Source organism: Leucoraja erinacea, chromosome 28 (assembly GCF_028641065.1).
Source record: "Leucoraja erinacea ecotype New England chromosome 28, Leri_hhj_1, whole genome shotgun sequence".
Taxonomy (NCBI): domain Eukaryota; kingdom Metazoa; phylum Chordata; class Chondrichthyes; order Rajiformes; family Rajidae; genus Leucoraja; species Leucoraja erinaceus.
Window position 1 is genome coordinate 18,132,062 of NC_073404.1, and position 23,922 is coordinate 18,155,983.

The 23,922-nt window shown below is 39.1% G+C and overlaps 1 protein-coding gene across 1 annotated transcript in view; it reads right to left on the bottom strand.

Annotated features, from left to right (window-relative positions):
• The window catches only part of LOC129710462 (general transcription factor II-I-like), a 121,994-nt gene that overhangs the window by 66,079 nt on the left and 31,993 nt on the right, over positions 1-23,922 (bottom strand). The window contains exons 7-14 of the mRNA XM_055657418.1: positions 21,007-21,035; positions 18,347-18,395; positions 13,826-13,869; positions 10,236-10,307; positions 4,724-4,789; positions 2,673-2,735; positions 1,065-1,163; positions 298-363 (exon numbers count right to left, since the gene is read on the bottom strand). Coding sequence (XP_055513393.1) covers positions 298-363; positions 1,065-1,163; positions 2,673-2,735; positions 4,724-4,789; positions 10,236-10,307; positions 13,826-13,869; positions 18,347-18,395; positions 21,007-21,035 — 488 coding nt within the window. The remainder of the gene's footprint in view (positions 1-297; positions 364-1,064; positions 1,164-2,672; positions 2,736-4,723; positions 4,790-10,235; positions 10,308-13,825; positions 13,870-18,346; positions 18,396-21,006; positions 21,036-23,922) is intronic.

Here is a 23,922-nt window from a genome sequence, read left to right on the forward strand (position 1 = left end):
AATTTCCAACCATCAATTACCAGTTCAATAAATGTAATCCATTATCAGTCAAGATTTAATACTCTTTACCATTGCAATAATGTACAGCTCATCTCATGCAATCAGCTTGGGTTACTAATAGCCACCTACATTTTCTAATAACTGTCCCCCTCAGTATCATAATCACGCTCACCTCTGCCCACATCCCTAATCGACTTGCTGGCCTTCACATTAACCATAATTAGGACCAACTTATCCTTATTTTGAAAGGAGTAAAACAATCTGATACGTTACACAATATGTTACCGTAATAATTACCATATTTGCTATCAAAGAGTTCTTCCACTTGCTTTCTTAAATCGGTAATTCTTGCATTCCATTGTTCTGCATTTATGAAAAGTTTGCGAATTAATTAAAAAAGCTCAAGATCAGTATAACTAGAGAAAAATTGTGGTAACTAATACCCAGATACAGTGAATCCCGTTGATTAATTTGTGCACAGCAATGACTTCAAGTAGTGATGAATGCAGAAACCTTTAAACCAGAGTGTATCAAATATTGCCTACTGTAAACACAGAATACATGCAAGACGAATTTCAAGACGCTGACAAAATAAATCAAATGTCTGATTCAAGCACAAATGTTTAATAATTAAAAGTCTAAATTATGCAGTATTTGCAGTTGAGATGTTAAAGTAAAGTTCTGTACTCTATTTATTTTGTTGAATCAGCCAAATTGAATGTTCTGAACAAAAGTTACTTATGAACCATCTCACAAATGAATTTTCCTTGCACACCTACTGGATTGAAAAATCTAATAATTATGGTAAAACAAATTTAACATAATGTACAACACAGAAAATGAATGATACAAAACAAACTAAACTTCCAAAAAGCATTTTGTATTGTTTAATTAAAGACCATTAAGAATGAAAAATCAAAAATTACAATTACATTTATTAAAATATCCATTGTGATTTCTGCATAATCATAGAATACATAGCATCTAGCAAGTCTGATGATTGGTCCAGTTTATCTAGCAATGGAAACAAATCTTCAAGAAATTGAAATAGTACTTTAACTCACCAAAATTGAATTCCCTACTTTTCCGCTTCGCAGTGGCCCCAGCATCCGTCAGCTGTACTGTATACTTTTGTCGCTTATTTGGTGGCAAATATTCATCATCTAAAAATAGAAAATGCAGTTTCATAACTTTTCCATGCTTTTCATAAAACTGTGAACCATAAATGGCCTCTCATACTTATCCAAATAACCTGATCTACAGTGCCTTTTGATTTCACTGTAATCTTGTTGATGCATTCATGACAAAAATTTGGAATCCCAAGTACCCAAACTGAATGAGGACTTCAATAAAAGTAAGCAGAATCGTGGGATATATAGAATCTAGCATGTGCACTCAACTAGGCAGCATTTACATAAATGAAAATTAAACAAAACTGCTGGTAATGTAAGAATAATAATAAAAAAATGCTGGAAACATTTTCAGCAAAGGAACACACCACAGCAAGGATGTCGGGTGCATTATGAATAGCTCTACCATCCTGGCAAGGCCTCCAGCATTAATTATGGTTCAGGTAAGATGCAGTTAAGCATTTTCTTTCCATTTTCAAGGATGATTCAGGAGGAACCTCCCATCCAAATTGTATCTCATTAAGCTTTGTTGATTTACTTTTGCAGCTAACTTTGCTTTGATTGTATAACTTTACTTCAAAACAAAGCAAAACAGATCATTACAACATTGCTGCTCATGGGCCTTGCTAAATGGTGATTGTCAATTCACAAGGTTTACAACAATGATTATGACAAAAAGTACTTAAAGTGGTTATTATTTGGGAATCAGATCTTGTACCGTACTAGAAACTATCCAAATTAAACTTGGTAACTTTGCTACAATATTTGCTGTTTGATTACCATGCTACCTTTTTCCCCTCCCATATTTTCTTGTACTCTCCCTCTTCCATCTGATATCGTTCTCTTTCGGTATTAATATTGTCCTTCTATATTTTGTTCCCTCCAAAATACTATTCTTTGCTAACGTATCCCTCCAATGTCTATATCAATACCCCATTATGAATAACAAATGAGGATTTCATAGAAACTGCACCCACATTTTCTCAATCTATCAAGAAAAATTATTTTACAATAACCTTCATTCTGCATTATGCTCTTCTGTTTGTTACAAGAACATAGACGCATTGAAATATTCCATTTTATTTTAATGAAAACTGATATCTTGCGACAAGTCAGACTGGTCTAGTATAGTTTAAAAGCTTCCACCTGCACATCTTTCATGCCGGATCCCAGACATTTTCTTTTTCATCAAGTACTGCTCTACAGACATCAGGTGAAATCAAAGCTGATCAGCCAGAAGAATAAAGTATCTTAAATTAAAGGTTTTGAATTATGAAATAAAATAAGTTTACACTTTCCAATGCAATTTGCCTAAATTTGAGGGTAAAGAGGAGCAGAACAAAAAAGGAAAAGCACAACCAGCTGCATCTATGACTGAAATTCGAATTCACCACCCACCTGACCATTCCCTCCCTCAGAGAGGCTCACAATTGTTGTGGGATGTAATAGGAGAACAGAACCGAACACCAATTTATTCAGATTCAACTACTATATGGTAATTTCTGTGCCAACTACCTAATCAGTTAAAGACCCAATGCTTACCTTCAATAGTTACTTCTACTTCTGGGTCTTCACTAGTTTCAGAATGATCTTGGTGAGACAAATCTAAGGAATACAAAACAAAATGCTTACTATTTAAGGAAAGATTAAAATTAAATAAAGCAACACAAGAAAAAGCTTTACAAATTAACACGTAACTATCATGTAATGCATTGTGCCTTATTTTGACCACAGGATGTCATAATGGAGCAAAGCTTGCTTCTCAAATAAAGTCACCATTAATAGGGCTGCTGCAATTCATTGTGTTAATTGCAAATTTTGCAATGTTACGCATCAGAATACAAATATATTTGGTCTCATGGAAAACACAATTTTATATTTTGAAGAGGCAATTAAAGTACTCGGTGATCATAGCTCTCTGCAGCACTGGCACAGCTCTGTTAAGCTCTCCCAATCTTATACTTCTTAAATCTTATGTTGCAGGTCACAAATGATGCAGCCAATTTTTCCTCAATAAGCAGTGCTCAACTTGCTATAAATGCAAGGTTACCTGATGTCTGAAACTCAGAAATGATTTAAATATACATAGCTTTACTGTATTCAAATAAACAAGCTTGCTCAAAACTGGGATGATCCCCACATGCTGTCACCATACTGTTTGACCTTGTTAAAACTAGAAACGGAGAGTGGAGTTGGGGTTCAATCTTTTACAACTTGAGCAAAAGTAAATAGCATGAAAAAAAATTGAGTTTATCAAACTAAACTTTTTGCTTTTTTTTCTCAAAAATTAAAAATTTCAAGCAATGTTGAGCCTGTTAAAAAGGAAACTGGTTCCACCAGGTGACATGTTTTAACAACTGTTCCTAACATCCCAAATTTGTGTACTTCATGGCTGCTCTGGAAATTAGTATAGCCAGGATTCTGTAGGGAAAAAATAATTAGGACTTCTTTCTTCTCTTCAATTAACTATGAAAAACTAAACTTAAAATTCAACAAAACTAATGTTGAAAGAAGCTTGGAAAGACTGATGTGTGTGATTTATCCATAGACTGAAGTATCCTTCAAAAATGTCACTTCATCAGTAAATAACTGTCATGATTTTCTATGGTTTAATAATTTAAAGATGTCAACTGACTGCCCCCATTTTAAGTTTGAGTTGAATTGCAAAGCAACCACACACATCTACTCCGTGTTTTAAAATAGCTGTGTTTCAATGAGTGGTACATGTTGAATATATCATAACATATTAACTGCTTTAGGACATGCAAAGGCAGGTCTTGCAATTTGACATTTGTAGAGGGCTCAATGCCATTATGTACAAAGGAAATGGAAGTAATCCCAACATTTTTTATACAGAAGAAATAAATTAAAATTTGAAAACTGCAGATGCTAGATATCGGATAAGTATTGAAAAGCTCATTAGGTCAGGCAGCACCTGTGGAAAGAAAACCAGTTAACATTACAGGCTTGGGACCCTTTGAGTTCTGAAGGGCCCCAGACCTGAAATGCTAATAGTTTATTTGTAGTTATTGCTCGACTTGTTCTCTCAAAGGGGAAAGTAGCCGAGAAATGACAATACAAATAATCTGAGAAAGAGCTTTAATCTTATCACAGCAAATTCTATGAGGTCAAAGGACCTCTGGAGTAGCACAAAACATGCAAGTGCTAAAGACAGAAGCAGTTACAACCATGTTTGCCCAGAAATCTTAGATTTCTCAAATATTCTTAACAACATTCCACTCTAGCTGCACACGCACAAAACATCAATCTTACCCAGGCCATCTTATCAAGATACCAGCAGAAAAATAATTTGCAATGGTTGAAAATCAATGAATGAAACCAAGTGGCCCACAAAACTAAATTTTCTATTTTTCATATCTAATTACAATCATTTGCCGTCTACCAATTGGTAGACCAGCAATTTGCTGAACAATTTATTATATTGTGTTAGGAATTTATACCACGTCTAATATTAAAAAATGAAAATTTATTTCAAAAGCTTCTGCATTAATATTTTGTTACTGCTGAGACCTCAGACTAATTTCATTTTGTCAAGCCTTACAATTAAAAAGGGAAGTTACTCCACTTCTTACCATCTGGTGTATATTCCTCATCAGTCTCATCACTTGATACATTGTCTTCATTCTGCAACTCTTCTCCTGTTGGAAAATGATCTTTTGAATATATTTATACTCCTTAATATACAACACCATTTAAAATAGATATGTAGTTCCACTGAGGTATTGTGGATTATGCCCCACATAAAGATTTTTTCTCAATCATCTACAAATTGGTGTTATATAATTTTAGTATTAAAAAGATCAGTACGAGCCTACATCTTTTACATCATGTGGCTTCCAGTTGCATCTTTGAACAAGTGAAGAAAACTAAATTGGAAGAAAGATAATATTTTAGGCATCACTCCTTCATGTGTCCACCAGCATTGAATCAAGTTACTTGCATCGTCCTGCATTGCAAATTTCTTTGTGATTCCTTTAATCATTAGTTAGCTTTCCCTTCGTGTATCCCAAAATTTGATCCAAGCGTCTGTTGGTCAACAACCTTCACTCTTAATTTATTTGGTTTTACATTGGAGACAAAGGTGAAATAAAGCAAACATTAGTGGAACAGCTCAATAATTCCACTGCAGGAACCACAGCATCATCTGGTGACTCAGTAATAGAAACAGGGAAATGCTGCACAATACAATTAAAAAATCAATACCACAGCACAACCACAGCAGATGCAGCAGGACATAACAGGAACAAATGTTGCCATTCCTTTCTCATGTCCATACTGCCACTCAATACCTGCACATTTTGCACCGCAAACAGAATTTAATTTCTCATGAATCAAGTCAAAAGTTACATGTAGGTACCGCCAAAGGAACAATTAAATTCTTACCTTAAAAAATGATATGGAACAAATATATTTTAACATTTTAAATTAATAACCATACTAGTGCCAATAAACACAGTGCAACCAAAGACAGTCCCCAGATATTCATACTTGCTGAGGTGCAGTGCAATGTTCAAGAGCCTAATGGTTGTTGGGAAGAAGCTATTCTTGAACCCAATGGTCAGAGTTTTCAAGCTTCTGTACATTTGTTCCAAAGGTAGGAACGAAATGACAGTGTGGCCAGGTAGTGTGGATATGATGAAATTGTTGGCGTTTTTGAGGCAGCGCTAACTATAAATCCCTTTGATGGCAGGGAAGTCTGCGTCTGATGCACTGGGCATACATTACTCTTGGGCACACATGCAACCAGTCAGATGCTCTCCAGCTTGTACGTTATAAAAGTTCAATTGTATAAGTTCAATATTATTGGTCGACATACCAGATCTCCTCAATCTTAGTACAGGAATTGATGAGCTTTGCTTGTGATTACATCAATGTGCTGCATCCACGACAGATTTTCAGAGAAATTCCCACCCAGAAAGAAAATCAAAGATGCGGTTAACCCATTTCTCAGAGTTTGATGACATGTTTGGAGGTGGTGGTGGTGTTGAATGCCGAACTGTGGTAGATAAACAACAGCCTGACGTACATGTTCTTATTGTCTAAGTAGTTCAGTGCAGCGTGGAGAGCCAGCAAGATCACTTCCCCATTGATCCATCGTGGTAGGTGAAATAGTAAGGATGTGGACCCATTACAAGTCATAAGACATGTCGCCTTACTCTTTGGGCACAAGCATTATTGATGACCTTTTAAAACACATGTTACCTTAATTAGAGGGTATTGGGAATATTGGGCTTGGACAAACATGGATTTTTTTTTCTGTGCCAAAAGTTGAGGAGCAAACACAGGGAAGCATGTAAAATTTGAGAGGGATAGATAGAATACAGAGAGTCTTTCCACGAGGATAGAATAATCAAATATTAGAGGTCATAACTTGATGGTGGGGAGGGTAAAGGGAATTTACAAAGAAAGTTTGTGTATGTTTAACACAGAGTGGCTGGTGCCTGGATCAATCTGCCAGGGGAGATGATAGAGGGAGATGTAAAAGCAATGTTTAAGCAGCATTTAAACCATAGACCATGTGCAGACAGATTGAATTGTGTCATCATGGTGCGCTGAAGGGCCTGTTCCTCTGCTGCACTGTTTTATATTCTGCTTCTAATATCACTGGTTATAAACCACACTACTAGATGAACTTTCTTGGTGCTTCTGCAAGACTAATTCATTTATATTAAAAAGAACATAGTTGCCGGCAACCATAAAACATCTGCCTTTTTTGCTATACCACATTATTAATAAAATGAGCAGTGATGAAGCAAGCCATAAATTTTAAAATATAACAAATCTTATATGCTCAATTGTAATGGCATATGGAGCACATGCACAGCATACTTTAAATAATTGAAAATGACAATTCCACGTAGTTACTAAATAGTTGCTCTGCACATGTTACAACAAAAATAAATGTATAAGGGAAGGTATAAAAATGGTTGATGGATGCAAAACTAATACTGGAGCAGTGGATAATGTGATCTGGTAGTGGATTTGCAGAGGTTACAGAGATAGTGCAGCCATGCAGGGATTTCAACAAAAGAGATTCATTTAAAATCAGAGGCATTGGGATTAAATACAAATCGACAGGGATAACATCTCTCATCAAATGTATTGATACAATGTCAAAGTTAATTGAAATGCTGAATTAAATGTCGACTGCAAGAACAAAACTTCTGTTGATGCATTAAAAGGGAAAGCAATTAACCCCTCATCTTACTAGAGAACGAAGATCATTAAGCATCGCTTAAAGCAGAATATAATGATGCAATAAAACCAATTCAATTTCTCCCCTCCTTCCCACAGATGGGTAATTTTCTATGACAATAAAATATTGCTATTCTTTTGGATGGGAAGTCTATGCAATCAAATAAGTCATGAAAACTGTGCTCAATCAATGAGAAAATATCTTGGGGGGGGGCGGAAACAAATACCTTTTTAAGACTTTGATTGGGAACCTCTGGTAGTACCCATGACAAACAAAGTAGCCATACCAGGCCAACATGAAAAGCACTATTGTAGGACCTCCAATGCCTAATTGCAATAGGCAATGAATTTTTTTTTTTTTATATAATGTGCATAACCACCTCACACAAACAAAAATAAATAGTTGGCTGGCCCTATTAATCTTGTTCAAAAGTAGTCATGATGCAATTTTCCACTTCGGTTTTGTTCACCATAACTGTTAGCTATAACTGGAAACACAGCCAGCTCCTTTGATAGTCTACACCAAGTTTTCACCCACTAAAACAGCAATTGGTTCCAAAGGTTAGTGACATTTGATGAAAAAGATGTCCAAACCATTTTCTACTTTGCAATTTATACAAAACTTAACAGTACATCCCTTACAGTTGAGTTGAATCGAGTTATTTTGAAATCCTTGATTTTTATTTCTCTTTTATGAGGGGAAAGTCCTAAAAAGCCTCCCCCAAAAAAACCCCTCATGAATTACTAAGAATATTGGTAACATTAACCTCAATGATGCAACAAAGAGACTTCAATGCAAGTCAAGCAGACAAAGTTGTGAAACAAGCAAAATATGTTATCTTGAAACTACCAAGGAATACCCTTCTTTCACCCACTCTATATTTCATGACAAATGTCATCATAAAGAACACAAAAACATCCCAGATACATTGAGCACATTAAATCTTGAGTCAGCAGTTAAAAAAAAAAGAGAAATTAATGGGACTGGAAGCCCATTCATGAGTTTTGAGAGGTGGCTAGAGATAGTAAATGCATTGAGAGCCTTCTTCCAGAACTCCACTATTTCTAAATAAATTCTCAGATTATAAAATAACAAATGCAACTCCACCAAGAGAGAAAATTCACGTACAGACAAATTGGCTTTATGTCATGTAGGGAAAAGGCTAGACTGGTTTAAAGAAACATTATTAAGAGTATTTAGAAATTAATAAAATTCGGCAGCGTCACCATGATCCTACCAGAGGTATAATTCGCGACAAATATGTTGGACTTTGGTTTTTGAAGTTGTAAAGACCAGAATAGATATTGGGAGAAAGTGTATTTAAACTAAAAAAAGTGCCACATCAAACAAAATTTTGTATATGGGATTGGGGAATTAATGCTGGTTACTGACAGAAAATTATTTTATTTTTTTCATTTGTGGAGCTTTCAGATTTCTGGTGGCTGCAGGTTTATAACTTGAGGCCCCAGATGTTCAATCTATATCAGTGATTTGAATTAGACGCCCAAAGGTAAGCAGAACAAGCTTGCAGAGATGTCAAAGCTCAATGCCAGTTTCAAGAAAGATAGACATACGTTAGGTGGTATATGCAAGCTAAGTGAATGGACGAGATAGATGAACAATCATGTGGACAAATGTGAAATCAGTGGACAAATGGTGGAGAGAAGAGAAAACAAAAGCAGATAACCATATGTGGAGAGAGATTGACAGAGGCTGATGTTCAGAAGAACTGGGTATCTTCATACACAAAACACTTAACATGCAAGTACAGGCAACAACCAGGAGCCCAAACAGTTTGTTTGCCTTCATTACAAAAGGGTTTACATCCAGAGGTAAGGATGTACTACCAACATTATGCATGGCTCTGATGAGACGAACACTGGAATACTGTGGACAGATCTCGCCATCTTTAGCAAAGAAAGGTATAGAGTAAAACTCCAATACTGTATCCAATATTTCAGAAATCCCAATAAATCTACATCCGGCTTGTTTATTAACCTGAAGCTGACACCAGGAGTCAAAGTGTATGCCAAGTCTAAACTAAGGGCAGAGTGTGAACCAAGAGTCAGGAATGCGAGTAGATTTGTTACCAGAGCATCAACATCTTTCATCTCGTTTGGTACATCCAATTATCTAGAAAAATTGATAGTCCAGCACCCCCAAGTTCTGAGTACACCAGATTATCAGATTTGCTGTACTTGCAAGATTCTGATTGCTAGGAAAACAATTAGTTTGTCTGATACGAGATTAAGCAGACTAGACCCAAACTAGAGTTTAGAATAAAAGATGGTCTCATTAAAATGTAACTTCTTAAAGGGTTTGCAGATTAGACACAGAGAAGATACTTTCCCTGGCTGAGTTGCTTAGAAGCAAGGATCAGTCTCAAAGCAAATCAGAAAATAAGAAATTTCTACAGCCAGCAGGCTGTAAATCTTTTATCGTCTACTCGATGGCAATTTGTTTCCTTTCAAACGTTATGTTCATCACCTGCATCTACTGTAATCTTTTGCACCTGTTGAGAACCAGCTTGTGTATCTCTTTTCCATAATGCTAAAATATTCTGTACCATCACAAATTTTTTCTACTTTTGTAATTCCCTTTCTCTACATGCTTTACCCCTACTCATCCACCTTCTTGCGAATTTGGAATACTATGAATTATGCAATAAAGAGGCAATGCCTGTAACTGGACTGTTTATACTTTTGAACACTACTTTACAACATAGTTTGTAAAGACCCATAAGTAGAAAACAAATGATAAAAGTCAAAATGACGGATATGTTCATCATGTTTTAATGAAATTGATTTAATCAAATCATGTTGAATATTTGTCTCGTGCCACAATAGAAGTTTAGAATAACATTTTTTAGAGCAAGATTTCCACATTACCTTGACTAGTATATCGATAATAATCTGGATCTTCTGCTTCAGCTTTGATTGGAATTGGATCAACTGATGTACCTGAAAAATGTCGAAAAATGAAAGTCCATGCAGAATTAGGCAAGTTTCAGAATACAAACAGAGACTGCAGGTAGTTTAAAAAAAGTCATCCTTCAGTAGATATCAACACTTAGGAAACTACTTCAAATAAAAGGACAAAAGTAGGGGCAGGAACCCAAATATTAATCAATCTGATAAATTTTGTTAGCGACAAATATGATGGATTATTTAATCATAGCCAATTCCAGTAGTCTTCTTTATTAGCAATCAAATTGCAATACTTTCCCTTACAGTTGAAGAAAATGATCGGCTACACTGGAACCATTTATGGATCTAATGTCCAATTTACAATATTACAGGGATATTAGCTTTCCACATAACTTCAATCTCGACAAGCAAACAACCAAATTAAACAAGAATTCAACATCTAATTCCCTCCTAAATCAACCAGTTTGAAGTATACACAAATTACTCAGTGGTGCATTCATTAATCTTTATCCCTTTCACCCCCCCAGCCCCTGCTCCAAGTACAACTTCGAAAACGGCGCCGGCGGCTTACATCGGGGGGGGGGGGGGGGGGGGGGGGGGGGGAGAATTGGGGGAGGTGAGGAGGGAGAGTTGGGGGACGGGGCCCAACGGGTCCCACTTGGTCTTCACTTCTAATATAGCTTTTTCTTTATTTCATTGATGAGGACCTTTAATTTCTGCCTTCTAATTACCGATTCATTAACTGTCCCTCAATTTCAATACTCATCAAATCTCCCAATCAACACTCCTTTCAAAGAAGTTTGATAAAATATATATCAACATCCTAATGAAGGGAATGTACAGAATGTAATTTGAGTGTTACAGATGCTACATTTGAATAAGTAGTAATACACAGTCCTTTCAACCGCAAGACTTCTCCACCATTCAAAAAGGTAATGACTGATCAGACAGAAACCTCAACTCCATGGCTCCTATTTTTCTGCATTATCTTTTCAACACTATCTAGAAGATATTTGCCTTTGTCTTGAATATATTCAGATCCGTTTCGACAACCCTTTTGGGGAAAATTTCCAAAGATGAACTTTCATGATTCATGTTCATTTTTTACGCACAAACTCAGTTCTAGATTACCCATCAAGTTAAACCGTTCCTTCAACAGTACTACCCCTCAGGATCATAAATCTCACTCAAATTAAATCAAGATAATTAAATTGGGTGATATCTCACTCAAGTGAGACTCTGAATTACTTGCATTAACATTAAATTCAGAGAACTGTCCAGATGTGGTCTCACGATGCATGTACAGTGCCCTCTATAATGATTGGGACAAAGACACGTCATTTATTTATTTGCCTCTGTACTCCACAATTTGAGATTTGTAATAGAAAAAAAAAAGAAAAAATCACATGTGGTTAAAGTGCACATTGTCAGATTTTATTAATGCATTTTTGTTTTACCACGTAGAAATTACAGCTGTGTTTATACATAATGCATCCAGAAAGTATTCAGACCCCTTCACTTTTTCCACATTTTATTACGTTAGCCTTATGCAAAAATGGATTGATTTCATTTTTGTTTTTCATCAATCTACACACAATAAAAAAGCGAAGTAATTAAAAAGAAATAACTTAACATTTCACATTTACAATATGCAATATTTTTTATTCAATGTCATTTGAACCTCAAATGAGGCTCAAACGAAACTGTTTCTACAGCCAAACGAAAAGAAACAACCTCTACAAGACACACAAACAATTTAATTCACACAAACATCCATCACAGTGAGCCTCCGCCTCACTGTGATGGAAGGCAAAGTCTTTTCTCTCCCGTGTTTCATTCTTCTCCCGATGTTAAAGCCCCAGGCTGGCAATAGTAAGTCCCACAGCCGTTAAGGCCGCATCGGCCAATGTACGGCCCCGCTCCAGGTCTTAATGTCTCAATGTGGGAGCCCCCGGCGGGTGTTGGCATGTCCCGCAGCCATTAAAGCCGCGCGGGGCGATGTAAGGCCCTGCTCCAGGGCGTTCCAACCCCGCGACATGGGCAGGAGAAGTTGCGTTGCGGGAGCTCCGAAAAGTGGTCTCACACCAGGGACCCGCGAGCTCCCGATGTGACCGTCCACCGGACCTGCGGCTGGAGCCTCCGAGCTCTGGAGTCGGGTTGCAGCCTCTCGCCACGCTCCGAAGCCGGCCATCCCCACGATGGCGAATCCGCAGGCTCCGTGACTGGAGCCCCCAGGTCGTTCCGGCTGAAGGACGTTCCACGGAACTAGGCCCCAACGACAACGGAGACCCGACAGGAAAAAGGTCGGGTCTCCCATGCAGGGAAAATTTAAAAGTCCCTATTCTTACCCCCCCCCCCCCGGCTGCAAGGGCCGCTGCGACGTCGGTCACGCCACCCACTAGAATAAGTATTCAGACCCTTTACAGTACTTTGTTGAGGCACCTTTGGCAGCGATTACAGCCTCAAGTCTTCTTAGGTATGACGCTACAAGCTTGGCACACCCGTATTTGGGTAATTTCTCCCATTCTGGTTTGCAGATCCTCTCGAGCTCTTTCTGGTTGGATGGGGAGCATCGATGCACAGCCATTTTCAGGTCTCTCCAAAGATGTTGGATCGGGATCAAGTCCGGTCTCTAGCTGGGCCACTCAAGGACAGTCGCAGACTTGTCACGAATCCACTCCTGCGCTGTCTTGGCTATGTGCTTAGTGCCATTATCCTGTTGGAAAGAGAACCTCCGCCCCAGTCTGAGGTCCAGAAGGCTCTGGTGCAGGTTTACATCAGGGTTCTCTCTGTGCTTTGCTCCGTTCATCTTTCCCTCGATCCCGACTAGTCACCCAGTTCCTGCCGCTGAAAAACATCTCCACAGCATGACGCTGCCACCACCATGCTTCACCGTAGGTGTGGCATTGGCCAGATGATGAACGGTGCCTGGTTTCCTCCAGACGTGACGCTTGCTAGACTGGCCAGACGGAAGCCACTCTTCAATAAAAGGCACACGACTGCCACTTGAAGTTTGCCAAAAGGCACTTAAAGGACTCTCAGACCATGAGACCATGATTCTCTGGTCTGATGAAACCAAGATTGAACTCTTTGGTCTGAATGCCAAGCATCACGTCTGGAGGAAACCAGGCACTGCTTATCACCTGGCCAAATACCATATCTATGGTGAAGATGTAGCCTGATCTTCTGAGCATTTCCAACAACTGTCAAATTTCAGATTTCCAGCATCTTAAGACTTCAGGAAGGATAACAATAAATGAAGACCCTAGATTTTGACTAATTTCAGAGCAGATCAATCAAATTATGGTTATTGCTGGTCTGAAACTATCGTACAATCTTGTGCAATTGAATCAATTTGCAATACCTTTACGGAAAATTATTTAATCCTGAATACTAAAACTATCACAACTTCATAAAATTCCTTGTAAAGTTAATGCAAGCTCAAAACACAAACTTTCATAAATGTTGCAATTAAGAATTACAGACAACATAACAACATCGACTATTTTGCCTTTAATTAAAAGCTTACGCAAATTTAAAAAGCAACTTACTGGGCTGGTTATCATCGCAAGGCTCGGTTTTCACTTGAATGAAGCTGTAAGATAAAAATATGGAAATGTATTCACTTTTCCTCTGGTTTATTGTTCACTTTTTCTTTAATGGCAGAAAATGGATGCTCTTTTCCACTCCTTTACCCGAGGTAATGTCAGGTTGAAGTTTAGATACCACGTTATAATTCTAAATGGATTACGTATGGAATAGATATGTAAAAATATTATAGCACAGGAGGGCATACAGCCAGCATTGGGTCTTTGAAACAGCTATATAGTTAGCCCAATTTTGCTTTCAACTCTTATACTGTTCCAATTAATCTATCCTTGGAATGTTATTAATGAATTAGCTTTTTGTTAAGTAATTAATTCCAGACAGGAATTTTCTCTGCAAAAATAATTCATCTGTCTATACTGCCTTTTGACCATATCAAGAGCCGTGTGCTTAATTGTCATTTGCACAAGGAACATAATGAAATTCTTGTTGCAGCTTTACAAGCACATAATCATAGTAAATAAATATACAATAATCACAAATACAATAAATCATCAATAACATTAGTAATCAGACCATAATAGTGCAAACTGAAATATGTAGTGGATCGTGGTTGAGGTAAGGTTGCGCAGTGTGGTTAAAGATCGTTGATGGGAAGAAGCTGTTCTTGAACCTGGAGACCACAGTTCTGAGGCTCCTGAACCCTCTTCTCAGTGATAAGTGAGATGAGAGTGTGGCCAAGGTGGCATGGGTCATTGAGACAGCACTTCCTGCAGATTTCTTAAGATTGTGGGGAGGTCAATACTGGTTATTGACTGGGCAATATCCACAACCTTCTACAGCCTCTTTCGTCGTGGGTCCACCATATATCTGAAGTTGTTCAATAGAGTATTCTGCAGCATGCTGAATCGCCTCAAGCCTCTGAGGAAGTAGAGGCACAGATGAGCTTTCTTTGTGATAACATCAAAGTGTAGGGTCCAGGCCAAATCTTCAGTGATATTCATGCCAAGGAATATTAAACTGTTGACTCTTGCCATTGCCGCCCATTCGACAAGACATGTTCACGGATCCTCTGCTTCCCCTTCCTGAAGGGAACTAGCCAACTTGGTTTTGCTAACATTAAGAGCAATGCAGTTTCTCTGGCACCATTCAATAAGATTATCTATCTCCCTCCTGTACTCTGATCCATCATTACCCACATGCAAGAACATTTAGTCCTTTTATTTCTTCTATATTGTACCTCTATTTGTACTGAAGAAAAACTACCAAAATGTAACTATTTTCCTGGTTCAAAGCAGAAGCCCCATTATGGCAATTCCACAAATTCACAACTCCAGAGAGTGTTAAAGTGATTAATATCAATAAAATAGTACTGGGAAAAATAACAGGACTGAATCCCATGGACTTGGATGCCCTATATCCTAGGGATCTGAACAAGAGGTTGCTGCATAGATTATGATCTATCATTAATAATTTTCCTAAACTCTCAACATTCTGCAACACCTCCAAGATACTGCAAGAAAGGCTGTTTCATAAATTACAGGTTCAAGGGTAGGGGGCAATATTTTTGTATTGATGTTAGACTGCCTTAATGATAGAAATCAGATCAAGGGCGCCCATTGTGGATACCTCACCTATTACAAATCTACAAGGATCATCAAGTTATATCGAAAACTAAGTGAGTAGGTAATGCTCCTGGCAATGTGAATTCATTAGATTGGAAGACAGACGTAAAATAAGAGAACAAATGAAGAGGAAAAGGAATGTAATGGGCAGCACAAAAGTACAAGAGTAAATGACATTGCTGGAGTGAGACCGCAAGTTTAATCCCACCCTGGGGTATTGTTCGAATAGAGTTTACGGTTACCTGTGATTATATGGGTTTCCCCTCTGTCCTTCTGAAGGATGTCATTGCTATAACCGGTCCCAGCATCTTCGCCATCATCAACAGTTCTCTGGCCACTGGCACTGTTCCTACCTGCTTCAAGCATGCGGTGGTCCAGCCTCTCCTGAAAAAACCTAACCTAGACCCCACCTTGCCTAGCAACTACAGACCTATTTTCAAACTGCCTTTCCTTTCAAAAGTCCTTGAAACGGTAATTTTAAATCAACTTATGCCTTATCTTCATCCCTCTTCCCATCAGAACTGCACCCTCCATCATTTTAAGTCTATACTTAAAACTTATTTCTACTCTCAAGCCTTTCTTGAGAGCCTCAGAGGGAGGGCTGTATGTATTTATGTATGTATTGTTGATCTATGTACCATTATAGCAAGTGGTAGCAAGTTTGCAGCAAGTTAGTACCTGCACTAATGTAAAGCACTTTGGTCAACAGAAGTTGTTTTTAAATGTGCTATAGAAATAAAATTGACTTCACTTGACTTCTATCATTCAGATTCAGATTCAGATTCAATTTTAATTGTCATTGTCAGTGTACAGTACAGAGACAACGAAATGCATTTGTGTCTCTGCTCTAGTTTCATGCATCATGTGCTCTAGTTTCTTTTCATACCAAAGTTACAACCAGTGCAGGTAATTAGCTCCCATCACCAGAAGTCTCCCATCACCAGCCTTAATGACTACCGTCCTGTGGCCCTCACTCCGGTAATCACGAAGTGCTTCGAGAGATTGGTCCTCCAGCACATCAAGGACTATCTACCACCAGACTTCGACCCCCACCAATTCGCTTACCGCCAAAACAGATCCACGGAAGACGCCATTACCGTAGCTCTCCACTCTGTGCTGAGCCATCTGGAGCAGGGGCAGAGCTATGTCCGGATGCTCTTTGTGGATTATAGCTCAGCTTTCAATACAATCATTCCGGACATTCTCATTGGTAAACTGGTCACTCTCGGCCTCCCCACTCTCACATGTGCCTGGATAAAAGATTTCCTCATCAACCGGCCCCAGACTGTGAGACTCGGCCCCCACCTCTCCTCCACTCGCAGGTTGAGTACCGGCTCCCCACAGGGCTGTGTGCTAAGCCCCCTCTTATACTGTCTCTACACCTACGACTGTAGTCCGGCCCACAACAACAACCGCATCGTCAAATTTGCTGACGACACTAATGTAGTTGGACTTATTTCAAAGGGAGACGAGGCAGCCTACAGAGAGGAAGTCCTGAAGTTGACAACCTGGTGCTCAGAAAACAATCTGGCTCTGAACACCAGGAAAACAAAAGAGCTCATTGTCGACTTCAGGAGGTACAGCACCGACTTAGTCCCCCTACACATCAACGGCGAGTGTGTGGAGAGGGTCAACACCTTCCGGTTTCTCGGCGTCCATATCGCTGCTGATATCTCCTGGACAGACAACACGACAGCGGTCATCAAGAAGGCTCAGCAGCGGCTGCACTTCCTGAGGGTCCTCAGGAAGCACGACCTGGACTCTAACCTGCTGCTGACCTTCTACCGCTCGTCCATCGAGAGCCTGCTGACATACTGCATTACATCATGGTATGGCAGCTGCACCATGGCAGACAGGGAGAGGCTTCAGAGGGTAACTAGGACAGCGCAGAAGATCATTGGTTGCCCTCTCCCCTCCCTGATGGATATCTACACCTCCCGCTGCCTTAGCAGGGCAAAGAATATCATCAAAGACAGCTCCCATCCTGCGTTTGGACTGTTCGACCTGCTGCCCTCTGGAAGGCGCTATAGGTGCATCAAATCCAGGACAAATAGACTCAGGAATAGTTGCTTTCCGAAAATTATAACTACTCTTAATTCAAATTCACACATGCACTGACTTCACAGCCCAACACCCGGACTTCCATCTGTATATATGTATATAGCACCGCAGAATTGTGCACCTATCCCCCCCCCCCCCCCCCCCCCCCCCTTCTCCCTTCTGTTTTTGTTTTTCTGTTTCTTGTTTTTTGTACTAAATTATATGTATGCACTGAGTACGAGCAGCTTTTAATTTCATTGTACATGTATAGTGACAATAAATGGCATATCTATATCTATCTAGCTAAAGAAACGAAGGGAAGTTGCTGAGAGCGAATAAATACAGAAATAAGAACTGGGAAGAGATGAGTAGGACTGACGGGATTGTTCTGCTAGAAACTGGCATTCACTGGAATGGCCTTCTGTGCCATAATAATTATAATATCAAGCAAGCAAAGTATGTGAATGACAAGAAAAATATTGGTAGAGGAAGGAAAACTGGGAATGGGAACTGGAGGCAAACAAATCAGGAAAGTAGACAATCAAAATGACGCTATTATTGGCGAGAAGGAAACCAAGATTGAACAAATGGGCAAGACAGACGGAGCTCAGGATAACAAATGATCACTTGACAAGAGGATTTTACTAAAGGAATGCAAAGAAAACTACTATTTTTTATATAACTTTCCAAAGGTATGGAAAAACCACGTAAATTTTCAAAAACACAAGCCCAACGTCAGTGAAAATATATAAACCACCTTTAACCTTCAAATAAGGCAAGTGAGTATAAACTAGGAACATGCAATTATATTGAAATATGAAAAATAAATCATTTAATAATTATAAGGATGGAAAAACCTACCCGCCAGGTGGCATCTTTGTATTCTCCTTTTCAATTGGTTGTTTTGCTTCTAATATGGAAAAATCAAAAATTTAAATATGTAAATGGATGGCTTGCTTGGATATCAATCCTTAATATTCTTGTGAAAAGAACTGTACAGCCTTTGCTTTATATCACACATCGCTAAAAGACAATGTTCAAAAACTTCATGCCTTTTATTTCATAGTGGATTAGTGTATTAAAACAATTTTTAAAACCATAATTTAAACATGGTAACTTTACTTTAGATGAAATCGTTAGAATTTAAAGATGGACAAAAAAGGGAATGAAACAGACATGGGAAATATTTATCTTCAACATTTAATATCTGAAATGATAATACTGTAAACAGGGTATTGAGTGCTGCAATGCTAGCGGTTTGTAGGCCTTACTAAAACTCGTCACATCGCGTTGTTAGTTTACAGTCAATTGACAACACTGTACCTGACAGTAACTGGTAAGTGGGCCATGTCTTATTATGGGAATGTAAAAAACAAGTATTTTTTTAAAGTGGAAGCAAATTGTGAAGGAAATTATAGTGAAAGCAAGATGACCTATCTAGATATTTGCAGTGAAGGACAGATCAATTTAATGCAAAGAATGCAACTAATTTACAGCACTGCAGTCACCAGGCTTGATTTGCATGTGTTTTAACACAATTATCTCTACACCGACTTGGAATAATAGCATTGTCAATATAGAGTACCCCTCATAAAGGATACTTAATTTACCCCATTCTTTAACGAGACCTTTTTTTCTTTTTACTACACAAGTGTTTATATGTGCATACACCATGCCCCATTTATAGCAGACATTCTATAAACAGGTAATTTTCACCATTAACTTTAGTTTACACCTATCATGTTTAAAATCAACTTTATGCCAATGGTGAAATCATTTAGGATAGGTTTAACCATGCACCTCCAAGTTCGTTGGTTGAACCACTGGTACATGAATAACGACAATTGCCGTTAGAATATTTTAAACTATAGTTCCATATTGCAAATAGTAGTTCTCGAACTATCAAAGACATGTATTAAGTACTAATGTACCTCAACTTTAGAGGATGAGTGTAAATTATGGGACAAGTTTAGTACTATTACAACAGTTTTATAAAATGAGGTCAAGTTAATAGCCACACACACTCAAGCCGCATGTTTTAATATTTTTGTTAAACCCTAAATCAGTCAAAATAGACAAAGTCAGGAAAGTGTTTGCACGTGAAAGTATTTAAAGAAACCAATTTTAACTTGCAATCTGCACTACTTTGCCAACAGATCAATCTACTTTCAAATGGGCAATTTTCATTTATTTTATGTAATGACCAAAATCACAGAATGCTTTACCTACAGAAACTACTAAATGACGTACAATCACGCCTGGAAACTTGGATATTAATGGTATTATTTTTAAGAGGGTACAAATGCTTACAACTATGGTAGTCTCTGCTTTATTTCCAATGTTTCAGTTTTGTGACAGAGATTGCTTTGAACTCCAAACTAATTGCCTTGAACCCTTCTAACATAACATTCTTAAGAAGGGCTGATCCTAGCCATCTTTGTGGAGGATAGGTAGCAGTGGAAAGAATGTTTTGGTCGCAAGGATTAGCGACCAAATGATTAGGTCACTGTTGTGATTTAAATGACTGGGTAAGTGCTTTGTATGAATCTTAGACTTTAAATGCAATGTGCACCCCGTGTCCAAAATCCATTTATAGGTAAATTATTTTTTAACATCCCCAGGGAAGATGGAGCAAGGTTGTAAGCTGTCACTGATCCTCATATGATATATCTTTCAAAAAGGTGGACGGCATTGAATAGTCCCTGCTTCAAACAGTTAACAGCAGAATAACTGAAAAGGAAAGGCTGTATTTTAAGTCAACTCACTGAGCAAAGTAATACCCTTGATCTTTCCTACCAGAGCAATAAGCATTAAAACTGACACCCAGGATCATGATTATACATTTCCCTCATTATGACAAGCTCCTTTTCATTTCTCTACTTGTACAGCACTTTTTCTTTGAACTCTTACACAATTAAAACAAAGTTTAAAATAACAGAAGCGGAGCAGAAATCTGTTCATGTGTCAAATGCATCAATTTTATTTTTTCTTAACTCCTCATTACTGCCTTGAACTTTTCAATCATCTCAGAACCCTCTTCAAAATACTATGACAATTGTGAGAGAAGCAAATCATTGTTCAACATTTCACATTTTTGTGCATCATGTTGCAAAATGGATCATTAGGGTACATCACAGAACCATTCAAAATCATATTTGAACAACAAAACAGATTCAGGGACAGTTTCTTCCCAGCCCTTATCAGACTACTGAACCGTCCCCTCACCAGCTAGTGCGTGGTCCTGATCTCCCATCTCCCTAATTGGTGACGTTTGAATTATCTTTAAATCAGACTTTATCTTGCACTAAATATCATACATTTTATCCTGTTTACAGTGGATGGTTTGATTGTAAACATGTATAGTATTTTCATTGACTGAATAGCATGCAACACAAATACTTTTCACTGCACCTTAGTAAATGTGGAAATAATAAATTTAATTAAACTATACACGCATTAGGATGGCACCAAATATTATTCTAAAATAATTCCGGTGGAATTATATACTATGTGGTACTTACCTTGTTGATTGACAGTATCCAAAAATGGCCTAAAAAGAAAGTGGTTGCACAGTAATGATAACCAGGTAGAAATTTCACAGAATACAACCTCCTACTCTCAAATTTGAGTGAATATGAAGATATTAAGGCTAATGAGTGTGCTTCGTAGAACACCTCAATTTCAACTGTCAGGCTGTCCGTAGTAGAACATACATCAAATTACACAGATTAAATGAATCTTGAAAATAATTATTTTGGAAACATGGAATTATTCCTACAAAATAAAATGATTTGAAAATTAAATCATTAAGCCATTGGCTTCTGATATAGTAATGCCGCTGTCCCACTTAGGAAACCTGAACGGAAACCTCTGGTGACCTTGCTCCCCACCCAAGGTTTCCATGAGTTGCCAGAGGTTTTGGTCACTTGCCTGGAAAGCCTCGACCGAAGCGCGAGCTGCATCTACTGACCAAAGATCCTATACGATCTTTATTACCGACCGCACACACACACACATCGCGAAGGTGGGGGTCATGGACAGTGGAGGAGCGCTGTCTGCGCAATGAAGAGGAAGGTAAATGGCTGCCACAGAGCCCGGTAAGTCCTTTAGAGAGCGCAGGGGGCAGAGGGGGGGGGGGGGGGACAGGAGGGGGGGGGGGGGGGGGGGGGGGGCAGGGGGGGCCCAGAGGGGAGGGCAGAGGGGAGGGCAGAGGGGAGGGCAGAGGGGAGGGCAGAGGGGAGGACAGAGGGGAGGACAGAGGGGAGGACAGAGGGGAGGACAGAGGGGAGGACAGAGGGGAGGACAGAGGGGAGGACAGAGGGGAGGACAGAGGGGAGGACAGAGGGAGTTTTAAGAAGTTTAATAAAGTTAGTGGGCATTTTACCGTACGGCGGATCTTCTAGGTCCTGAAAACCAAAGATCCTACAGGATCTTTGCTGAAAACTCCAATGAGCCAACCAAAATGGCAGGTCAGCGAAGATTGCCTTCGACTGCCTGTAAGTAAATAGCAACCCAACTCTACTGGCTTCGACCAACTGGCAACCTATTTTTAGTCGAGTCCGTTTTTTTTTTTAATTCTTTTGTTTAAAAAAAAAAAAATAATCGCAGGAACATAGAAGAAGCCTCGACTACACGGAAACCACTTTCCACCATTAGGGAGAGTGACCAAAACCTCCGGGAACCTCACGGAAACCTTGGGTGGTCCGCAAGGTCTCCATATGTTTCCGTTCAGGTTTCATTAGTGGGCCAGGGGCTTAAGGATAGCTTTCAATAGTTCTCACTTCAAATGCAGAAAATGAGGAAATATTCACATTGTCTACTAACAACACCACTATTTTTTGGAATTGCAAGATTAAAAGCAATTCCAGAAGTAATCTAATAAATACATTCAATTTTGCAATTACAGCTTCATTACACCACAAGGGCCTACATCGATAAAGAAAATATTGGAAATTATTCTAATCACAAAAGCACTAACAATCACAAAATATTGTTTTATAAAATACCTGTGAAGCATTTCCTTACACACATTTACTCCACTTTATTCACAACCCCCAAGTGTCCAATTTAGTAGACTGCAGAAACTACTACTATATTACCCAAGTCATATCTAGAGCCTGACAAGAACAAAAATAATGCACAAATTAAACAGAAGCATTAAATAACCAAAACCATTAATACGTTGTAGGTGAAGAAGCCTTCTGATCTTAAATAACTATTGGAAATTTGAAATAAACAGTGTAGAAGTCAACCTTCATGATATAATAGCTTCACATGGAAGGAAGACAAAATACCCATTCAGCATTAGGCTGTGGGCCGAGGTGCTTTTCATTTAAGTTTGTGACCCAAATCACGCAACTACCTGAATTTTTTAATGTAGTGTAAAAACATTATAGAAATCATACCTGAACTCGTCAACAAAACCTGCACATACTTTTAAATATGAGGAAAAACACAAATTTTCCGAGTAGTAATTGTCAAATCAATGCACGTTTGACATTGTGTCGGTCGGCAATTGACCAATCACGAGCTTGGTAGCTAGGCAACGAGCACTCGGGGATCATGGCTGCCTCCTAATTACATCAAAACAATAGTACGGTTTCGAAGGAATAAAGGTAATGCTAACGTTGCTGATAATTTTGTTTTACAAATTGATTTATCTTTGTAAAGTTATGATGTGAACTGTTAAATAAAAAAGATAAATAACATAAGCTTGGGTTAGGATGTCGGTCGGCCCGTCAATCAGTCCGTTGGTAGGCCAGTGGATGCTGTGAAAGATCGGTCGGGCTGTCAGTAGGCCATGAGTGCTATGAAGGATCGGTCAGGCTGTCGGTAGGCCGGTGGATGCTGCGAAGGGTCGGGCTGTCGGGCCGCCGGTGGGTGCTGCGAGTGGTCGGTCGGGCTGGCTGTTGGACAGCCGATGTTGCAGCGAGCAAGCGGGTGGACTGACAGAGCCGGCGCTATGGAGGGTGCTGAAGGCGGCCCTGGCGGCGTGCAGGGCAGTGCTGCTCCCCACCATCATCACCACGATGATCCAGAAGGGCATGCTGGCCGAGATGAACGCGCTGAGCAGCCACACATACGGAGCCCGCAGCCTTTCCCAAAGCGGCTCTAGCTCCAGCCTGTGGGCAGCTCTGGAAGGGGCAGGGGGCGAGTTAGGGTTAGGCATTTTCCTGTAAGATGCCTTAGCCATCCCCCAGCCTGGCACTGCCCCAGTCCCACCATGGCCGTGACCCCCACTCTGCACACTGACAGTCAGTGGGGTTCAGTAGACAGGGGAACCCGCAGGAACTGCCCTCACCCATTAATTAAGTTGGTTCAGGAGCCGGACCTCTGCGGCAGTCTCATTCAAAATGCACACTCACAATTATATTATTTTTATATAATATAATTTGTCATTTTCAAAAGTCTAGATAGTATAATATATGGTTCAAATA